The sequence below is a fragment of the Argentina anserina genome, chromosome 6 (genome assembly GCF_933775445.1).
Source record: "Argentina anserina chromosome 6, drPotAnse1.1, whole genome shotgun sequence".
In the NCBI taxonomy this organism is placed as follows: Eukaryota; Viridiplantae; Streptophyta; class Magnoliopsida; order Rosales; family Rosaceae; genus Argentina; species Argentina anserina.
Genome location: NC_065877.1, coordinates 5,333,522 through 5,352,271, shown reverse-complemented (window position 1 = coordinate 5,352,271; position 18,750 = coordinate 5,333,522). Strand labels below are relative to the sequence as shown.

The 18,750-nt window shown below is 38.0% G+C and overlaps 3 protein-coding genes and 1 non-coding gene across 4 annotated transcripts; 2 read left to right on the top strand and 2 right to left on the bottom strand.

The window, feature by feature from the left end:
- Window positions 1-6,777: 6,777 nt before the first annotated feature.
- On the top strand, window positions 6,778-8,471 carry LOC126801012 (CASP-like protein 4B1). The gene is made up of 3 exons (XM_050528451.1): window positions 6,778-7,375; window positions 7,456-7,579; window positions 8,043-8,471. Exons 1-3 carry the CDS (start codon window positions 7,086-7,088, stop codon window positions 8,232-8,234), a joined length of 606 nt encoding a protein of 201 aa, XP_050384408.1. The 5' UTR covers window positions 6,778-7,085; the 3' UTR covers window positions 8,235-8,471.
- A 118-nt stretch (window positions 8,472-8,589) lies between these two features.
- LOC126801011 (WRKY transcription factor WRKY24-like) lies at window positions 8,590-10,783 on the bottom strand. The gene is made up of 4 exons (XM_050528450.1): window positions 10,513-10,783; window positions 10,239-10,424; window positions 9,528-10,102; window positions 8,590-9,420 (listed from the first exon to the last, which is right to left on the bottom strand). Exons 1-4 carry the CDS (start codon window positions 10,759-10,761, stop codon window positions 8,913-8,915), a joined length of 1,518 nt encoding a protein of 505 aa, XP_050384407.1. The 5' UTR covers window positions 10,762-10,783; the 3' UTR covers window positions 8,590-8,912.
- A 1,547-nt stretch (window positions 10,784-12,330) lies between these two features.
- TRNAQ-UUG (transfer RNA glutamine (anticodon UUG)) lies at window positions 12,331-12,402 on the top strand. Its single transcript has one exon. It is a non-coding gene; the product is annotated as a tRNA-Gln (tRNA).
- A 330-nt stretch (window positions 12,403-12,732) lies between these two features.
- Window positions 12,733-16,369, bottom strand: LOC126801010 (F-box/LRR-repeat protein 3-like). Its single transcript, XM_050528449.1, has 8 exons — window positions 15,554-16,369; window positions 15,327-15,452; window positions 14,891-14,992; window positions 14,407-14,800; window positions 14,184-14,313; window positions 13,595-13,889; window positions 13,263-13,514; window positions 12,733-13,026 (listed from the first exon to the last, which is right to left on the bottom strand). Exons 1-8 carry the CDS (start codon window positions 16,235-16,237, stop codon window positions 12,973-12,975), a joined length of 2,037 nt encoding a protein of 678 aa, XP_050384406.1. The 5' UTR covers window positions 16,238-16,369; the 3' UTR covers window positions 12,733-12,972.
- Between the last annotated feature and the right edge of the window lie 2,381 nt (window positions 16,370-18,750).

The following is an 18,750-nucleotide window of genomic DNA, read 5'->3' as shown; positions in this document are numbered from 1 at the left end:
ATGCAGACAAGAATTGATGTAGGGATTAAGATGAAACCAAACGGTGTTGTTTGTGGTAGTGTGATTAGTTATGCTTCTCATCTACTTCAACTATCAAAGAGAAAGGAGTATAAGTGTAATACCCGAGATTTCTAATCTCGATTACCGACACATTATGACTAATTAATCGATATTTACTTTAAATGTCAAGTATGTAGTTTAATACATCTTATTAAACTACACGTCGCCACGAGCTCGAAAATGTATTCGGAATATTTTTCCGACACTCGGTTTTATTTTTTACGAATTCCTAAAGTTGTGTTTTATTTTAAAAATAATTTTCTGTTTTGGGTATTTGTTTTCATGCTTTTAAGAAAAACCCCAAAATATTTTGACCCGGACCCAAGGCCCGAGCCCAACTTTCTCTCCCTTTCTTTTCCTTATTTCTTCTCCTCCCTCATTTCTTTTCTTCTTCGACTCTTTCTTCTCTTCTGCAACTCCACCGAAGACTCACTCTATCTTCTCCTCCTCACTCCACTGTCGTCTGGCAAAGGTTGCGGCATGCAATCCCACCACCATATTCACCTCATATTCCCTTTCATTCCTACATCTTTCGATCATCCTTTCACCATCGTTTTTGGTGAAATCGAAATAGAGGCAGTGAGATGCCTTGGGTGATTTTCCGGCGAGGTCTTCAGCTTCGGCAAACTCCTTAGTCTTCTTCTGATAAGCCAAGCCTATATTCTTTAAAACCCAAACAATTTCTACCTTTGGTTTCGTCGAATTGAAGCCAATACAATCTTTCCATTTTCGGTATCCATTACCGCCGCCGTGCTCCGCCGTCGAGCTTCCTCCTGGTGAGTCTAAGAACATCAACGAGCCCATTCACATCTAATGGTAAGCCCAGCTTTTGTTTCTGTCCCCTAATTCGATTAAGCCTAAATTGTATTCCAACGAAACCTTAATCCCATTTTCTACACTCTTGATTATGTTCTGCCTTATTGCTCGATGGTGAGGCGAGTAATAGATGAACGTAGGGACTTCTAAGCCAGTGCTGGAAGGTTGATCAAGGAATTTGGGACAATAGCAACAAATATGGACAAGGCAGCAGCCCCAAATCGAGGCTAAAAGCATCACTGCCTTCACCTCTGCATTTTAGCTCATCAGAGGTAGAAAACTATGTTTTAATACCTATGTAATATCTCATTGTTGTTGTTTGTTGGTTTTGTTGTTTGTGGATTGGAGTTGATTTAAACGGAGGTGGTTTGGGAGACCGAAAATAGGATCAGAAAGATAAGGGTGAAAATGTTGGTTTTTACAATTTTACTTTTATCCATTCATTGTTTTACCACATGGTGAAATTACTAAAATGCCTTTGTCAGATTTACTGTTTCTAAAATACTGTTTTACTATTTGACTTTGACTTTTACAGTTTTATCCTAAGTTACATTTTACTTTTTACTAAATGATTTTGACAGTTTTACTTTTACCTAAGGTAACTTAGTGAAAACCCATCGTACTTAAAATGGCGACAATTCATGTAACGTTTAGTTACGACTATTCAATAGTTCTAATTCTAACCCGGTTCGAGAAACGAGAATTCGTGTAACTTAGAAAAGTGTTGGTAAATTATTAAATATTATCTTTACGATTTAGGGTATGTTTAACTCTAAAGCATGCTTATTATCGTTCAATAAGTATAGTTGGACTATTTTCGAGTCATTCGAGAGTTAGTCGAAAATTAGTCGGCCAACTTAATCAACTCCTGGTCAACCCAGGAAAGACTTGGTCAATGAAAATTCAACATTTGACTTTCCTGGTCAAACTAGGAAAAAAAGATCGAGTCAACTTATTTTCGATATTTGACTTTGATGTTGAGTCTTTTATACCTCATGAACTCATAGTTGATGTTATGAGGATCTTTCGGAGACTTGGAGTAGCAGCAGCAGCTATACGTTGGATTTGGATATCGGCTGAAATTCTGCATGTCATTCCATGTAGGGGAGCTAACCCTTCTTTGCTGATTTTGGGCCAATTATAAATGCATAGCCTAGTTCTCGGTTGAATGATTTATAATGCATTAAATGTTGTGAAAACTCGAGACTAGGCACAATTTTCGAGATAAGGTAAGTAGTGAATCCTCGCGTGTGTTGACCTGAGAGTGACATGAGCCTAGCATTCTAGGTAATCCTACAATGTCGATGACCGTGAACCTCCGGCGGGGTAATGCCCTATTTATTATTAGATCCATTCTTTTCTATACTATTGAGGGCATTCCGTTTAAATGGACACTCTCACTACTCTTTTATTATAATAGACATGTAGTTGGCCTCGACTATTTAGTCGCTAGGATCGGTCGAGCATTGCTTATAGTTGAATTTGTCTTACCCTACCTTTGAAGCTCCATAAACTATTTAGCATAATATTTCTCAAACTTGCATAATTGATATAAATGTGATTTTCTCTGGCAAAAACCTACCCTTAATGTTATATAAAATTATATTTTGATATCCTTACCCGATTTTCACACCTCATGGGCGAGCTGACCCCTACTGGGCAAGCGAGGACGACGCTCACCCCTACTTTAGTTCCTTTGCAGGTCCAATCGTTATTTCTAGAGTTAGGAGCCTCATTTGAGAGTTAGTTTTCATGTACGCCTTCATGCATCTCACTTTCATGTCTTGTATCAATGTTTTCGAGTAAAGTTTCCCGAGATTGTTTTCTTAGTTATTCTTACCACTTTTGTTTTTAAAAAATTTCAGTTGTCTACTTGTTTAATTTGGGCCGGTGGCCTCAACACTACCTTCTGCATTTTTTGTTGTAGAAATTCATTTATTTTTGCGGAAATGTAAAGTGTTATCATTTTATTTCGTGAATGAATTTGTTTTGTCGAAAAACTTTTATTCACTAGTTCACGTTAGTGAGTGTTTTAGCGAAACAAAATCACTCTATTCACTTGCTAATTTTCGTCATAATCTTAATATATTGTTCATGTTCCTTTCCAGATGTGACAATAAGCATGATTCTCTGTCAAACGGTGGGTGTAAGGTGCCACAAATTGTAAATAGCATCAATAGTCTCCAACACCATGGATTAGTATGCATACGTGCTACATTGCATTTATATGCTATAAAAGGCACTCGTGTGCTAATGTGGCACATTGGTGCTACTCGTAACACACACGAGTGTGTGACATGATGCATGTGTATCACAACCCTGATTAAAACTCGCCACATGGTCATAGTGCTACAATGTAGTGTACCATTACTGGAAATGATAGATAAATAATATCAGTTTAGTGTGCTACCAGTAACATCAACTATTGGAGAGAGCCTAAGTTCAAATGTTCAAGACAAACTAAAACGTACTTGAAAATATAAGATATAACAATAACGAGTAATAGCAGCGGAATATGTAGAAGAATTTCACTTTTCTATTGAATAATTCATATTACAAGATTATACTTTAATCTATGATAATATTATTCTCAAAAGAAAAATACTTCTTACTTGATAGTCACAATCAAGTATGAAATAACTTCACTAAGATCGTTGCTTCAAGTGTCGATACAACCTTATTAAGATCGTTGTAATCACACGTATGTCGACTTCACTAAGCTTGTCGATGTTGTCAATAAGGTATTTTTCAATTGAGTCACTAAGATCTCCTAGCAACTAAGTTTTTCTCTCCTCAATAAATATTTCTTGTCTTTTCTGCATGTGTATTCGGCTACCTCATGCAACCTAACTCACACACACACACACACACACACTTCTCCTCTTAACCCTATAAAGAAATTCCACTCACTCATTACAACCTTCATATTTCTCTCACCTAGAAAGGAATAATCCGTATTTGAAAATACAAAATGAATTGAATAAAAGGATAGAACACCTGATCTCTATCCTTTTACATAATCAACCTTGATTACAATTTATTCTTTAATAAATCTGAAAATATATTTGAAAACACCCTTCCAAATACATCTAGATCTATCTATAGTAAAGATAGAAAATGAAGAAGGAATTCCCAACCTATATGGGAAGAGAATCATGCCGTGAAGCATTCCTAGTCTAACTAGAAAACTTCATTAATGCTCATTTGACAAATCGGCCTTTGCTTTATGATACAACAACTTGTTATCCAACCCTTTGATTCTTCATCAACATCGTAGAGGCCAATACATGGTACTAATGGGAAACTTCATTAATGCTCCTTTGACAAATCAGCATTTCCCTTATGATACAACAACTTGTTCTCCAACCCTTTGATTCTTCATCAACATCATGGAGGCTAATACATGGTACTAATGTATGGAGCTAACCCATATCAAAATTACATTCAAACGACTTTTCGGATGACTATATTATGAATGAAGTAGCAGACATGAAGAAAACGAAAGATACAAGTTAGTTGGAGGTCATTTTAATCGGAAATAACTTCAGTCAACTTGCAGACAAAACCAAAAATGAAGAAGAATACTACTAGTAGTATCAGTAGTATGTACATTGTTTTCCCACGTGTTTTTCTTCTAGGTGCATATATATGTCACATCCTTCAAGAAATTTGAAGGTGTTTGATCAACAAATTGGGCTCACATGAATGGTCGCTTGATGTCATTGTTATACAGTACAAGACAAGATAGTAAGTAGTAGTACAGCCACGAAATTGAAATGAGTTTCTTCCCTTGAAAAGAAGAGATATTCCCAAAGGTGTGGTTGGGATTTTTATGAAGACGTCTCGACCTTTCTATTTCAATGGTAATGACATGACGGATTATGGATAATGGCATATAGAACTTGAGAGTTCCTTCCACAACAAAGGGACCAAGTGCTCCTAATTCATAGCGCGCCGACGATAATTTGGTGCTCGTTCCAATCTTATTGGTTAAGGAATAAGGACCTTCTTGATCCTATAGTGTATGCCATTGCATATATGAAAACGAAGTTTTGCTTGAAGTGGTATATGACTAAATACAATCGTCAAAATCACATATTAAAGAAAAAGTTGTGAAACTTTGAAACAATGCTATTTGCAAACAAGTCTTGGCAGGGCCGGCCCTCGGGCTAGGCCTAGCAGGTGGCCGCCTAGATCCTACAACCCAAGTAGGCCCAAAAAAAAAGTCCGGTATATATTTTAGATAAAAATAATATTATTTATATATAAGAAATTAAGGTAAAATAGAGAGTTTTATGTATTTTAAATTTTCCTTTGTGGCTACGACTCTGCGAGTTTTAGGTAATTCTCCCAAGTTTCAATCATATTATTTTATTTTTTTTATTTCATCGGTTATATTTATAATTATATCTATCTTATTATAATTGTTTGTCATTTGCTCCTCCATGAAAGATCAACTTTCTTTTCTTTTTTAGTTTCCAGCATATTTGGGAATTGGGCAATAGAGAAATAACAATTTCAATTCAACTATTGAATTCAACTCGTGGATAAGTCTTGTCTGCAAATTTCAATTCGCAAACTCTTTTCAATTCACAAATTATCTTGCGTTCGTAGAAACAAAAAAATTTGTGACTAAATTTTTTTATTCTGCCTACATTAAAAGATAATGATTCTTGGTTACCATAGTTCATGGGGATTGAGGGTCGACATCAGCCCATTTGGGGTCTGTTCTATAATGTCGTGAACAGAGAAGCTAATGACTCATCTAAGCATGTATAATGGAGCCTTGGCCCAATCAGGATTTGATTGATGAGCTTTACGAAAACCCAGCTTAACTGATTATGTGACTGGAACCACTGGTTAAATCAAATAGTGTCGAGGGAAAAGAAAGAAGATGCAAGGATATTGTAATATTTCAATTCCTAACAATTTGTGTAAGGTTTAAAGGTTGCACTGGGACACCAACCTCATCGGTGGATTAAGAAAATGGTGAAGGCTAAAAATGAAAGATGCTATACGTGAACTAGTGAAGTCATCTCGATCATAAGGATTTTTAAGCAATGCAGGAAGCTTAGACCTGATAACTGGAAAAATTTGATAGTTGGAGTACTTGAAGGGGAAGTAATTGAAGTAGGTTTAACTCACCAAGCGATCTTTGTTACTGAGAAATACGATGCATCTTGGAGTAGTGAGGATGAAAACACTCTTTCATTTCCTATATGAGGAAATATGAAAATTAATTCCATCTAACTCAATCATGAACTCAGATTTTTAATCGAAACCATAAGGCCTCCATAGAAGTTTGGTATATGTAATTACAATCACTTGTCACCTAGTCTTTCATCGAGTGGGTGGGGAGCTGAAGGTGTCAACCCTAACGTGCTCAAGACTTTCTACACAACATATAGTTTGAGCTGTGCACCAACTAAATAAACTAATATTCAAAGCACTAGAGTGAGCCTTCTAGACTTCTTGTTAGAATGTACCTTTTCATGTTTATGAATGAGTCTTCCACCAGTACCTTCTAGACTTCTACCAGGACTTGCTCAATTTCTCAAAAGTCGACACTTAGTGATACCGCGAACATCTAAGCGAACTCATTTTAAATCTTTATCTTTACTGTTATCTATTAATATAATGTTGTCACTAATCAGAATTTAACTATATCAAACATAATTCGTCACAAAATCAACTTATCACCACAGCACAGTGTCTATATGAATTTGACGGAAATTGATCGCCGGAGTACGACGTCTGTAAGGATTTTTATGACAACAAGTTTCATCAAAATGGGAAAGAAACTGGTTGACATTAAGGCATTTATTTAGTCCTAATTAGAATCTCAACCGTCATGAATACTCGATGGAATCGTTTCACATGATCATTACCCCAACTCCCCAACTCATGCAAACATTGGAATCATCCAGAACAAAGTTCCCCATTGCCAGAGTGCCAGACAGTTCACCCTAGTTACAATTGTCCACCAACACTCCTATGTGACACCTTTACCCCAACGCCATCCTTTCTCGCCACGTTTCTCACTCCATAGCCCAATTACAACTGTGTACCCCCAAGACACGCCAAACTGCCGACTAAGCACAAGAACATCACACGCTGACCTGTCCATTTCACTCATCATAAACCAGTCAATTCTCGATTCCCACATCCTCACAAATCATCCTCGGTATCAGTTTCCGCACTCTCGTTTTATGATGACGAGTCAAGACGAAGCTTCGACCAAACATGACCAACAACAACAGAAATCCCCGCCCACGGCTCCACCTGCTGCTGACGTGGAGAGCCAGTCGGAGGCGGCACCGGCCGCAACCGGGTTCGGGGTGGCCGGGATCATACGGCGGTGGAAGAGAAATGACATGGTGACGAAAGGCGGGGTGGCGTTGAGAGGGCTGTCGTTGGTACTCTCTTTCCTGGCCTTCGTCATCATGGCCAGTAACAAACACGGGGATTGGAAAGACTTCGATAAGTATGAAGAATACAGGTATTGGTTGTTTTGTATTTCATTGATTTCAATCATGGAAATTTGGGTATATGATTGATCGGGAAATTTGTGTGGTATAGGTATTTGTTGGCAATAGCTATATTGGCGACGTTTTATTCCGCAGCACAAACTTTTAAACATGCCACCGGAAAAGAGATGTTTCAGCGCCGGACGTCCGCCTTGGCGGACTTCATTGGAGACCAGGTCTGCCCTATTTGCATCTCTATGTTGACTTTTGATTGGAATAAACATCTTACCTAATCTAAAGAAATTGTTTCGTAATAATGTTGCTAAGAATAATGTCTCGTGGTGTTTATTTTTATGTAGAGTCGTCTTCAAACACTAGAGGTAGAGTCGTATGTGTAATAATGTAATGAACATGTTAATCAGTTAAAGAGATCAATCAAGGCTATACATAAGGTGGTTGGAAATGAAATGCATTGTATGCAGGAAAACTTAGCTATCACATAAAACATGTGATGAATTTGCGTAAAGGTCTAATTACAACAATTGAGAGAAAAAAACAAAGTTGATATGACAAACAGACAGGTTTTATTATCTGAATCTTGTAATAGGAGCGTGATGTTTACATCAGTGCCTATACTATTGGAAGAGAGTGTTGTTTTGAGACTGACATTTACAATACTTGTGGGTGGGCTTGCTGCAGATTATGGCATACCTTCTGATATCATCAGCATCTTCGGCGATTCCGTTAACAAATAGAATGAGGGAGTCACAAGACAACATGTTTACAGACGCCTCGGCATCTGCCATTAGCATGGCTTTTCTCGCTTTCGTTACCCTTGCACTCTTGGCTGTCATTTCTGGGCACAAGTTATCTTCTCAGTCTTATATATGATAGAATTGACAGGCTTCACTTCTTTCACTCCAAAATTTTCTTTCTCCTTTCATCTTCTTGTGTATGTATGCATGTAAATTTACTTGGGAAAGCGAGTACTTTAGTGCTCGCATTCGTTCATGTAATTTTTGAATTGGTTTGGCGTGATCCCACGCATTAGGCCATTGTGCATAATCTGATGATATATGTAAGATATGATGTACATCTTATTTTACACATGAATACATACTTTTCTTCTGTTCAATAGCAAAATCTTACCGTTCTTTACCTTATATAATTTTTTTCTGTTCAAAGATGCCTAAAGTTTCAAGAAGTTGTGAGCAAACAAAGTTTCCATAAATACACAGTTTGCTACTTTGCTTCAACCATAAGAATAATAACAATGTTTATCTCCTTACATAAGATGATAACACACAACAACTAAGGGTCTAAGGTATATGTATAATGCTACGTGTTATTTTTCGATTCTGCTTGAGCAAATTTTACATGCACAAAAAGAATGAGGCCAACTGTTGCAGGTTTGGCCTCAAAACAAATAAAGAAATGCAATTGACCCTGTATATAACTAACCCTTATAGAAACTTGTGGAACTATACAAATCTAAGCCTAATTCATCTGTAAGTTCTGTTTCAGATATTCGATTCCAAATGAATGTGTCATTTTCCTCTTCCTCAGCTTTCACAGTTCAGAGTATCCATAACTTCCTGTGTTCTGCAACATTTTGAGAGTATAAGGTGATTGGTTCTCTGATGTTGGCTGCTTCTGAAGGGAGCTTAGGTAGCTCAAGTTGTTAGAATGAGTAGGCAAGGCCAAAGGCCTCACAGCTGTAACTGATACATTGCTGTTGCTGTTAGTATCAGAAACAGGTCTAGTACTGGCGCCATAACCACCGCTGCCGCGCGCCGCAGGAACATCGTGGTTGTGTTTCCCTTCGTAAGTTGTGATCACAGCCCTCATATCCTGAGATGCGCGCTCCACATGTTTCCTAACCGGACAGCCAGTAAAAGTACATTTGTAGTAGCTCCTTGGATTTGGATTTCCCTTCACCACTTTCTGTCCATATTTCCTCCACCTATACCCGTCATCCAGAATATCAATTTCACTTGTGGTCTGCACCACAATTCTAGGTTCTTTCACAATTCTACTCCCGGGAGCTGCATACGTCTCATTTGAGTTTTCTCCCTTCCTGAAATTTGAACATACAATTAGTACCATAACTCGGTGTAGTTATTGCTACACATATAGATATTAGATACAATCATACAAATGGCATCACAATTTTTCTCAGCTTACCATCTTTTGGCCTCGGGCTCATTGTCATCATCAGCTCCATTTGAGTTACTTATTGGAGAATTTTGCTCAAATTCATCCTCTCCTCCCACTGAGGCTGAGTTGGAATCCTCTTGCAGCGTGACAGGTTCAGTTTTTGGATTGTATATTGTCGAGGACTCATTAGAAATCCCATACGTTGTTTGCAGGGATTGTTGAGAGGACGATCGTCTTGTCGATTGTGGCTTGGCATGGTTGTGACTACCCTTGTACACAATCTGAGTAATCTGTCCTTCCAATGATCTCTCCACCTTCTTCTTTGTAGGGCAATTGGGAAATGTACACTTGTAATAGCTCCTTGGATTTTCGCTACCTTTCACTTGCTTCTGTCCATATTTTCTCCAATTGTATCCATCATCTGATTTCTGTTCCCTTACATATTGAGTCGAATGAGTGCTGCAGTGTGTGTATTCAGGTTTTGGAGCAGCATTGAAGCTCTGAACCGGCGCATATTCAGATTTCTCTGCTACAGGTTCTTCTTGCCTTGAGGTTTTGTCGAAACCCCACGATTGCTGCTGTTGACTTTTCAATGATTCATCCTATTAACAAATCAATAATGAACTCTATCAGAATTATTAATCTTCAATAATAGCAGGACCACATCAACTAGACAACTAGAAGGATAAGATCATAAGAAAAATGAGGCACAAAGATAACTTAGAGAAAAGAACTCACCATTGATGAAACCATGCCTGAAGAAGATTGTTGTTGAAGGCTGAACGATGGAGATGATGCTGCAGGTTGGAACGAGAAATCCGTCAACATTTTCTGCTCCTTCTCTGCTCCTTGGCTTTCTTTCGAATTGCTCATCCAGTCAAAAATCTGACTCGAAAAGGCTCCGGTGGTCGGAGATGGAATAGTCTGCAACAGAGAACAAACAATATTAGCAACTCAAACCAAGGCAACACAACCCTAATGAAACAGAGAGAGTTGCAGAACATAAACTTACGTTAGAGTTAGCCAGGAACATGGGGGAGCTGAAAAAATCAGTAGGGCTGAAACCGGGAGTGTTAACCAAGTAAGAAGAAGGGGAAGGAGGAGGAGGAGAGAGAGGGAGAGAAGGCGGCTGGAGTGACTTGAACTTAGGAACTTCGGGTTCCGTTGAACGGTCGGAGAGTCCCCAGCTCCAGCTTCCGGTTCGGTCCTGGTCAAAGTTGTTCATGTTGCTTGTGAGGAGATGAGTGAAGGAAGAAGTCATGGTGTTCTTCTCTGGTTTCGGAGTTGGGTTTTTATGGAGATTAAGAATGACTACGAGTATTTAAAGGTGTTGAACAAAACTCAACAAAGTGACGTAGTAGAGATCGCAATAGAGAGAGCGATGTGTCTTCAAGCTATTTCGAAGAAGGTGGAGAAAAGTTTGACCGTGGAAAAATGTTCTCGGTCAAAGTTGCGGGTTTGAATGGACTGGACACGTAGGCTTGGACCGGCGGCTGGGGAAGAAGAAAAAGAAGAAGAAGATGATGAAGAAGATCTGTGCTGCTGTGAAGTGGCACCGAGGCATTTGGCTCTGTTTTTCTCCTCACTCTCTCTTTTGTAATTGCAAATTTCAGAAAGATTTGCCAATTTTTGGTGTAATTTTTTGTTGTTAATACGAGTGATTTGTCTTTTCATTCTTTATTTTTTCCTCAATATTTATGAATTACGACATTAGTTTGTCAATTATTATGTTCTTCTCGAGATTTGGTAACTTGTTGCTTTTAAAGTATAATTTGGTACGAAAAAAAACCTTTTTTTTCACTCATGAATGTCTCTATTAAGTATTAACGACCGAACCATAGAACGGATCTTGGTGTGAATGTGTGAAGTAGTATAGTCGCCACAGTTCCTTGTAATTATTTCTCATAGATGTTACTTATGCTCAAATCTTAAAAGAATGTGGGTCTTTTAAGAATCTTGGACTAAGTTTTGTATTTTTTTTAATCTTTTCTTGGATAGCACTGGATGGTGTATGTGAGATTCTAGACACACGTTCCTTATACTAAATTTTATACGAGTATAAATGGAAAGCCTTTTGGTAGACTTGTCATTGTGAATTTGTTATAACCCAATCAGGCAATGAGTTATAAAAAATTGGAGTGATCTTAGAGAACATTATAATAGTAATTAAAGTTCTTTGCAGTTTGCTTGGATGAGGGGTGACTGGTGGCGTGATGGATGTAAACAAATTCTTAGTATTGTGTTTTTGGCGAACAGACCAACAAATGGTATCAAACAGAAGAGAAGAGTGCAAACCAAAATCAGCAACTCAAGCAGAACTACTCACATTGCCTTCAATCTAAACAAACATAACATTAGCCAAGACTTAAACCCATACCGCCATATATACAACAACAAGGAACATGCACATAACAATCGGCAAAGATTTAGGCTCATTGCTCGAACCAGGAGAGCCTAAAACCGATCGAGCCTAGAAAAGATGTCGTAGCAGCATAGCGATTGTTAGGACAACTTTTCAGAAACACCATCGAAGTGATCGAAGCTTATACATGTTCATGAACTATTTTAAACTTTTAAAGGTTGCAGTAGGAAGAAACCAACGATGTTACTGACAAATCACAAATGTAAGTAAATATGAGCTGACCTGTTATAAATCTGCCATTAATGTTGGCAATATTGTCTTCGACGCCCTAATGACGAACAGTGTTCAATGGTTTGATGAACAGATGAAGTCAAAAGAGTACGTCATAAATTTGTGACTTTCGTTTGTAGATAAATAATTTTCAGTAATTAAGTTTTGTAGGATATCAGTTGGTTTTAATGCAACTTAGGTTCTATGGTGTAGTGGTTAGCACTCTGGACTTTGAATCCAGCGACCTGGGTTCGACTCCCGGTAGGACCTTTTATTAATTTTGTTTGAAACAACACGTAACAAAACCCTCTTCAGCAAGCAGAATTCCCAGCACCATTTCTCTATTTTACAACTTACTTTTCTCCTACAAACTCCATTTTACGATCAGTCGATGGCAAAGCAGGAGTTGTGCAGTGAACAGCATCATAGCTTATGTTAAAAGTTAGTCTTGTTGAGTAGCTTGTTGGTTGTGGAACTGTTGAAGTTTGTTAAAGCGGTGTTCGGCTCTTGCCTCAGACAGGTTCTCAGTTTGTTATGCACCACTGAAACATGGCGAATTAGCTTACTCATTAGGAGCCCTTAACCTAGTAAACATGAACGCACAACACAACTTTCACCAAATCCATTCACCAAAAACGATCTCTTATACATGTTTTGAGGTTCTGATGGAAGAGAACATAAAACTATAGCCCTAAACAAGAAGCCGAAAGATACCAACTCATACGTAGTATTATCATTATATGTAGGCCGCATCTTTCAGGTAAAGCAAAGAGCTGGATCTCATTGAGGAGCTTAAAACAGTGTTTGCATCTCACCCAACCTGAAGGATGTGGAACAAACTCACGGTATGGCATCTTCCAACTGTAATTTCCAACACTGAGGATCGAGTTCAGCCTGTGGATTATACAAAATAATGTCAACACAATTTATAATTATGATTTCTACATAAGCTGGAATTTATAGTCTGAGTCGATATGCTAGCATTTATGTCGGTAATACGGGATAGAGAGAACATAACTAAATGCAGAAAGGAATGAATGCACTATCCTTCTAGTTACTTAAATCGTTTGTGATATGAAATTAGACCAACTACATTCATTAATTTAAAATGTTCTGCAGTTCAGGCTTACCCGGAAAAATTTGTCTCTCCACTGAATCACACAACCACGTGCTTGTAAATGTTCGACAAGACCTTGAGGAAGCAATGACTTGAAGGTTGTCTGGAGCTTCACTTTTGTTAGCCCTCTGCATGCCAAAAAGGCGGCTGCAAGCCCACTAGCAGTCAAACCCTTCAAGTGTAAGACGTTTAACCTCTGCAGGCAGCTGATGCTGGCAAGTGATAACAGCCCCACATCCGTAACAGAAGTATATGACAAATTAATCTGCAAAAAATGGATGAAAGAACTGATAAAATAAAAGACTTCTCTAAGTAACTGCTAGGCTCCCAGGAAAGCAGAAGTACCTGTCTAAGTTTCTGAGAGAAGTGAGCAAGAGAAATCATCCCAACATCATCAATATTGATACACTTCTTTATGTCCACCTTGACCAGTTGCTTGCATCCCACAGCAATTGCAGCTAGACCCAAAGATGTGATAAGAGGACATCCTCGACTTTCTACTGTGTTCAACCTTGAGCATTTCGATAAGGAGATTAGTGAACTGTCTGTAATATCTTTACAGTAGGCTATATTAATCATCTCAAGTCCAGGACAACCATGAGTAATAGCTGCAATGCCAGAATCTGAAATTCCCATGCACCTGAAGAAAATAACCAGAACAGTTATTACAAAATCACAACAGCTTGTAATGACATTGGGATTTGTTTTTATTGAACTACTATGTACACTTTTCGAACAGAGCACTTTAAGATTACTCATGTTAAAATAGAGTTGCATTTTACTTCATCTATTTCATTAAATGCTGTAATCTACAATATAAATAAGTGTTAAAAGCATTCAGCATTATAAGCTGTAATATACTGTTTCTCTCAATCTAGAAGACAAAAGAAACAAAATGATTAAGAGAAAAGCTCATGTATTAAGAACTACAAACCTGTACAGATCAAGCCCTACAAGTTTCGAGCAGCACATGCCAACATGAGCAACTCCCTCGTCAGTTATGTTTAGGCAAATTCCTAGTTTCAAGCTGGAGAGTTCTGAACATCTGGAGATCGACATCAAACCTGCACATATTGGAGACATATGAGTACGTGATTCATATAAGTATGTAAATCAAAGTAAATAATAATTAGATTGAAGTTGAGTGGGGAAATTACCTTCATCATCAATTTCATTATCGGTTATGTCAATCTCTTCAAGAAAACGGCATCTCTGCCCTATGAGGACAAATGCCTCTTTCGGAACCAGGGTGCACGACTCCATCCTAAGAGAAGTGAGTGCCGTGCACGATACTGTCATATGTTCTATGGAAGCATAAGTTATCTTTCTGCAACATGTTATGTCCAACTTCCGCAGATCTTTGTGTTTTGTCAAAAGTGAGGAGAGCCCCTCATCTGTTACCCCAGGACATTTACTCAAGCTCAGCTCCCTTAACGACATACACCAGTTTCCAATCGCTTGGAGTCCAGCATAAGTAACTGAGCAACCATCTAATTTGATTGATTTCAACATTGTAAGCCTTTTCAAACTATCAGCAAGAGCAGCAGTCACCTGAACACAAACACCAGCAGAGTACACATCACGAGTTCATACTCAAACTATAACCGGTAATAAAACAACACACAGAAATCTAACACTTACAGGAGAACCGTGGGACAATACGAGTTGCTCTAAAACTCCGCCACTAGTTAGGGAAGCCAAGCCATTATGACCAATGTTCTGACAACTTGATATGTCAAGCTTCTGTCAAGAATAAACACAAATCCAACAGTCATACAAAAGCATATAACAATCTTTTCACAAGTACACTAATAAGCAAGCAAAAATCTCAAAGCAGATAATTTTTTGGGCACAGGGCTAAGATCGTCTTATACAACCTAGCATCAAATCTATTTTTTCCCAACCTTTTACTAATTTTTCTGGGATAATTGGAAGGATAATCAAAAGTTAAAGGTGTTAAACTTTTGAGGAGCACACATGGAATCCACAACCTAATTATACCAAACTCTAAATTATTAATCAAAGATGCCTAACACAAGAGGGCATAAGAAATACTGAACCAGCTAAGCATAGATACCTTAAGCGACTTGCAGCCATGTCTGAAGGCTGCAAGGCTGTCATCGTCGATGCCAAAGCATCCTTCTAGAACCAAATCCTCAAGATACGATAACTCAAAGATCGACGGCAAACACTTATCCGTGATCTGCAACACCATAACCAAAACAACATCATTACAACTCGGAAACCAAAAACAGAGATTCAGATGATTTATATTAACCAAAGGTTAAATCAAATAAAAATTACCGGCAAGTAAGACAGATCCAAACTACGAAGATCCTTACACTTGAGAGCAAGCAACTCAACTCCCAAGTCACCAACACCAAGACACCATTTTAAGCTGACAAGCTTGAGCTTTCTACAGCCTACTGCTATGCATCCCACACCCATGTCTGTAATCTGCTTGCACCTTCCTAACTTGAGCTTCTCCAAGTTCTTGGCTTGAGCCAGAGCCGCAGCAGCCGAGTCTTTGAGTTCGGTCGCATTGGATATGTCAATCTCGATCAGATGTTTGCAGTTCAAAGACAAGCTGAGAAGCCCTGTTCCGGAGAAGTAGTTGGACTCGGAAAGATCGATGCTTTGGAGGGTGGAGTTGCACGCACTGGAGATTGTGACGAGGTTGGCATCGGTGACACGTGGGCAGAGAGTGAGATCGAGGCGCGTGAGAGAAGGGTAGCGAGCGAGGATGGTGGGGAGGTGGTCGGAGCGGAGAGGGGTGAGGGTGCGGCGGTGTTTGGATTCTAGGGAGTAGAAGGACTTGGAGACAAGAGAGAAGGACTTTCTGTCAGTTGGGCTTGAGTTGAGGAAGTCGAGGATTATGAAGATGATTTCGTCTGAGAGGAAATGGAACAAGTTTGTGTCGGGAATGGTCTTTTGGGTCTTCATGGGTTGATGAAGGGGAGGAGGGAGTTTAAGCTCTGGTGTTGCCATTTTCTTTGTGGATTGATTGTTGGGATTGTGGTATGAGGAAAATGAGAGTTTGGACTTTGGAGAGGTATTTGTTTAAATATGGGAGAATGGGTTTTATGAGGATTTGAGGTAACCGTGTGTAGGAAATTCTGGTTTTCTGTTTGTGTAGGTTGGGTACAGCTGAGGAGGGAGTGAAGATGAAGGGCAGAAGGAGGACTAAAGTACTGTTTTGCCCTTGCGGGAGTGACAGATGGAGGAGAACTAAAGGCCTATTTCTTGTTTGTTTCGCTTTGAATGGACGATTTTACCCTTCCTTTGCGACCAAACAAAACTGTGCTAATTGCTAAAATTTGCCATTCCAATCATAATTTATAATAATTGACAATCGGTATACTTTGTACTAAGCAACACCGAGAAACTTACACGTCTAAGTGTTTGTACTAATTGAAACTATGCTAAAGAAGAAGTCCAGTTTGGTTATAGTGGGCACATGAATAAATCGTAAACCTTGGCGTTTATTCTGATTTTCTCAGGTTACATGATTAAATTGTTACATGCTTTGGTGTTTATTCTAATTTTCTCGGGTTATGTTACATACTCCACATTGGTCATCCTAAAGTATTACTTTGCTTTCGAACCATAAATCAAATAAATTCACATTGTTAGTTTGATGACTCGACAACTTTGGTCCATGTCTTTAGTTTTTCTTCTTATATGGAAAACTTGCGTATATCTTAGTATGTAAGTGCGCATCTGAATTCTATTCTCATTTACCTACTTTTTACAATGTAAATAAAAATTGTTTTCATATTTTATTGCATCAAATAAATTGACGGATGATCATGAGACTACTAACTTTTATCATAACTGTTCATTTGTTTAATGCAATCAACTAGATAAACGATTTTTATCTACATTAATCTTTTACAGAAATGATATGTATTAATAAACTAAAATTTTAACGGTTAAAATCATGTTTTTTGTATTTCTAAAATTTGCATACATAGATTACACACAAATTTTTTTCTTTTCTAAAAAGGAACAATGTAGCCTTTGTGAGAATACCAAAGTTGCCTGAAAAAATATAAGGGTAGTGAAGTCATTTAGGCAGTGAAAAGAAGGCTCCGTACGGGAAGGACGGAGAGTAAACACGGAAAGCAAATAGGGGCAGTATAGGAAGAAGGAGAGTCGTTTTCTTATCGTGAAAGCAGCAGCAGCTTATCTGGTGGAGGACATATGTGAGGAAGGACAGATCCAACTGCTGACAGTACGTACAACCTGACAAAACAGCCCACAAATTCATTTTCTTTTTAATTTAGATATATAAAATAAAATAAAAGGAACGAAAATGGATATAAGATATGATATATATAATAACAGTATATATTGCCGTACTTATATAGATGCTTTGTGGTAGTACACCTTACTCAGATAAGAACGGTTCCGAGTCAATCACATTTTGTAGGTGACGACTCATGCAGGCCCTATCTACCCAACTCGTCTCTTCTTCTCACATTGCCCCTTCTTGTTTCTCCATATTACTTCTCTTCTAGTTTCTATGCCATTCTTCGATCTGCAGATTTGGCAATGCAATCTTGCTCAATCTTATAATTCTTGTGGAGGCCAGAGAAGCAGGAACATGCATGGAACATGATCTGGAGAAAGGCAGATGGGTAGCTCGTTGTGAATAAATAAATTGGTATGGAATGTGTTGCATGATTCATACCAACAGCTACCTAGCTAGGTCGTTTTCTAGTTGGGGTTAGGTTTGTGTGGTCTTTCAAATTTTTGATTCAGGAAGCTACGTTTTCATGACTGAGTGACCTAAACACTATTATATAGGGGACAATCTTATTGTGTTTCATTTTAGTTGTTTGTCGTGAAATTGAAAATAGAATCCCGGTAAGTGTTTTGCTATCAAATGAAATGTTGGACAAAAATTATCTCTAGCTTGTTTAGTTAAAACTAGATATCGAGTAATGTTCATCGATTTTCTATGTGACTAATAATATCTAATACAAGAAAGAAAAAATGAGTAGACAATGTGGTGTTAGACGAAACATTCTAACTCTACTACTATATAGCAGTATAACTGGAAGTCCTCTTTGATGTCAACAAATTTACCAATTTTTTAAAATTCTGAAAAATCTCATTTGTTATGAATAAATTAGTCTATCTAACAATATGTTAGAAGAATAATATGATAAAATAAACACAAAATAAAAAAATAAAAAATATATATATGAGATTGTAGTTGAGAAAAATAAGAAAATGATAATAAGTTTCATCCCAAAATTAATGGTATAAAGCTAATTTATCTTAAAATGTGGTATTATACTGTTAGAACCATCCCTCCCCAGTACAAGCCTTATGGTCTCATTTTCTTCATCACAGTTTAGACTTTAGAGCCATCGAAGTGTAACAAGGAGGTACATTCTTCGTACACGATATACTTATGATAAGTGACTAAAGTATTGCTTGGTGGACAGGTCTTATACCAATTAATTTTAATTTCCAACCAGAAGTTTACTCAT

Coding starts and splice junctions, on each gene's coding strand:
- LOC126801012 (XM_050528451.1), top strand. CDS start 7,086: ATGATGACGAGTCAAGACGAAGCTTCGACCAAACATGACCAACAACAA. Junction 7,376..7,455: donor GATAAGTATGAAGAATACAG/GTATTGGTTGTT, acceptor TGTGTGGTATAG/GTATTTGTTGGCAATAGCTA. Junction 7,580..8,042: donor CGGACTTCATTGGAGACCAG/GTCTGCCCTATT, acceptor GGCTTGCTGCAG/ATTATGGCATACCTTCTGAT.
- LOC126801010 (XM_050528449.1), bottom strand. CDS start 16,237: ATGGCAACACCAGAGCTTAAACTCCCTCCTCCCCTTCATCAACCCATG. Junction 14,801..14,890: donor TATTGTCCCACGGTTCTCCT/GTAAGTGTTAGA, acceptor GTTTGTGTTCAG/GTGACTGCTGCTCTTGCTGA. Junction 13,890..14,183: donor GTAGGGCTTGATCTGTACAG/GTTTGTAGTTCT, acceptor TATTTTCTTCAG/GTGCATGGGAATTTCAGATT.
- LOC126801011 (XM_050528450.1), bottom strand. CDS start 10,761: ATGACTTCTTCCTTCACTCATCTCCTCACAAGCAACATGAACAACTTT. Junction 10,425..10,512: donor TGTTCCTGGCTAACTCTAAC/GTAAGTTTATGT, acceptor TCTCTGTTGCAG/ACTATTCCATCTCCGACCAC. Junction 9,421..9,527: donor GAGCCCGAGGCCAAAAGATG/GTAAGCTGAGAA, acceptor TTCAAATTTCAG/GAAGGGAGAAAACTCAAATG.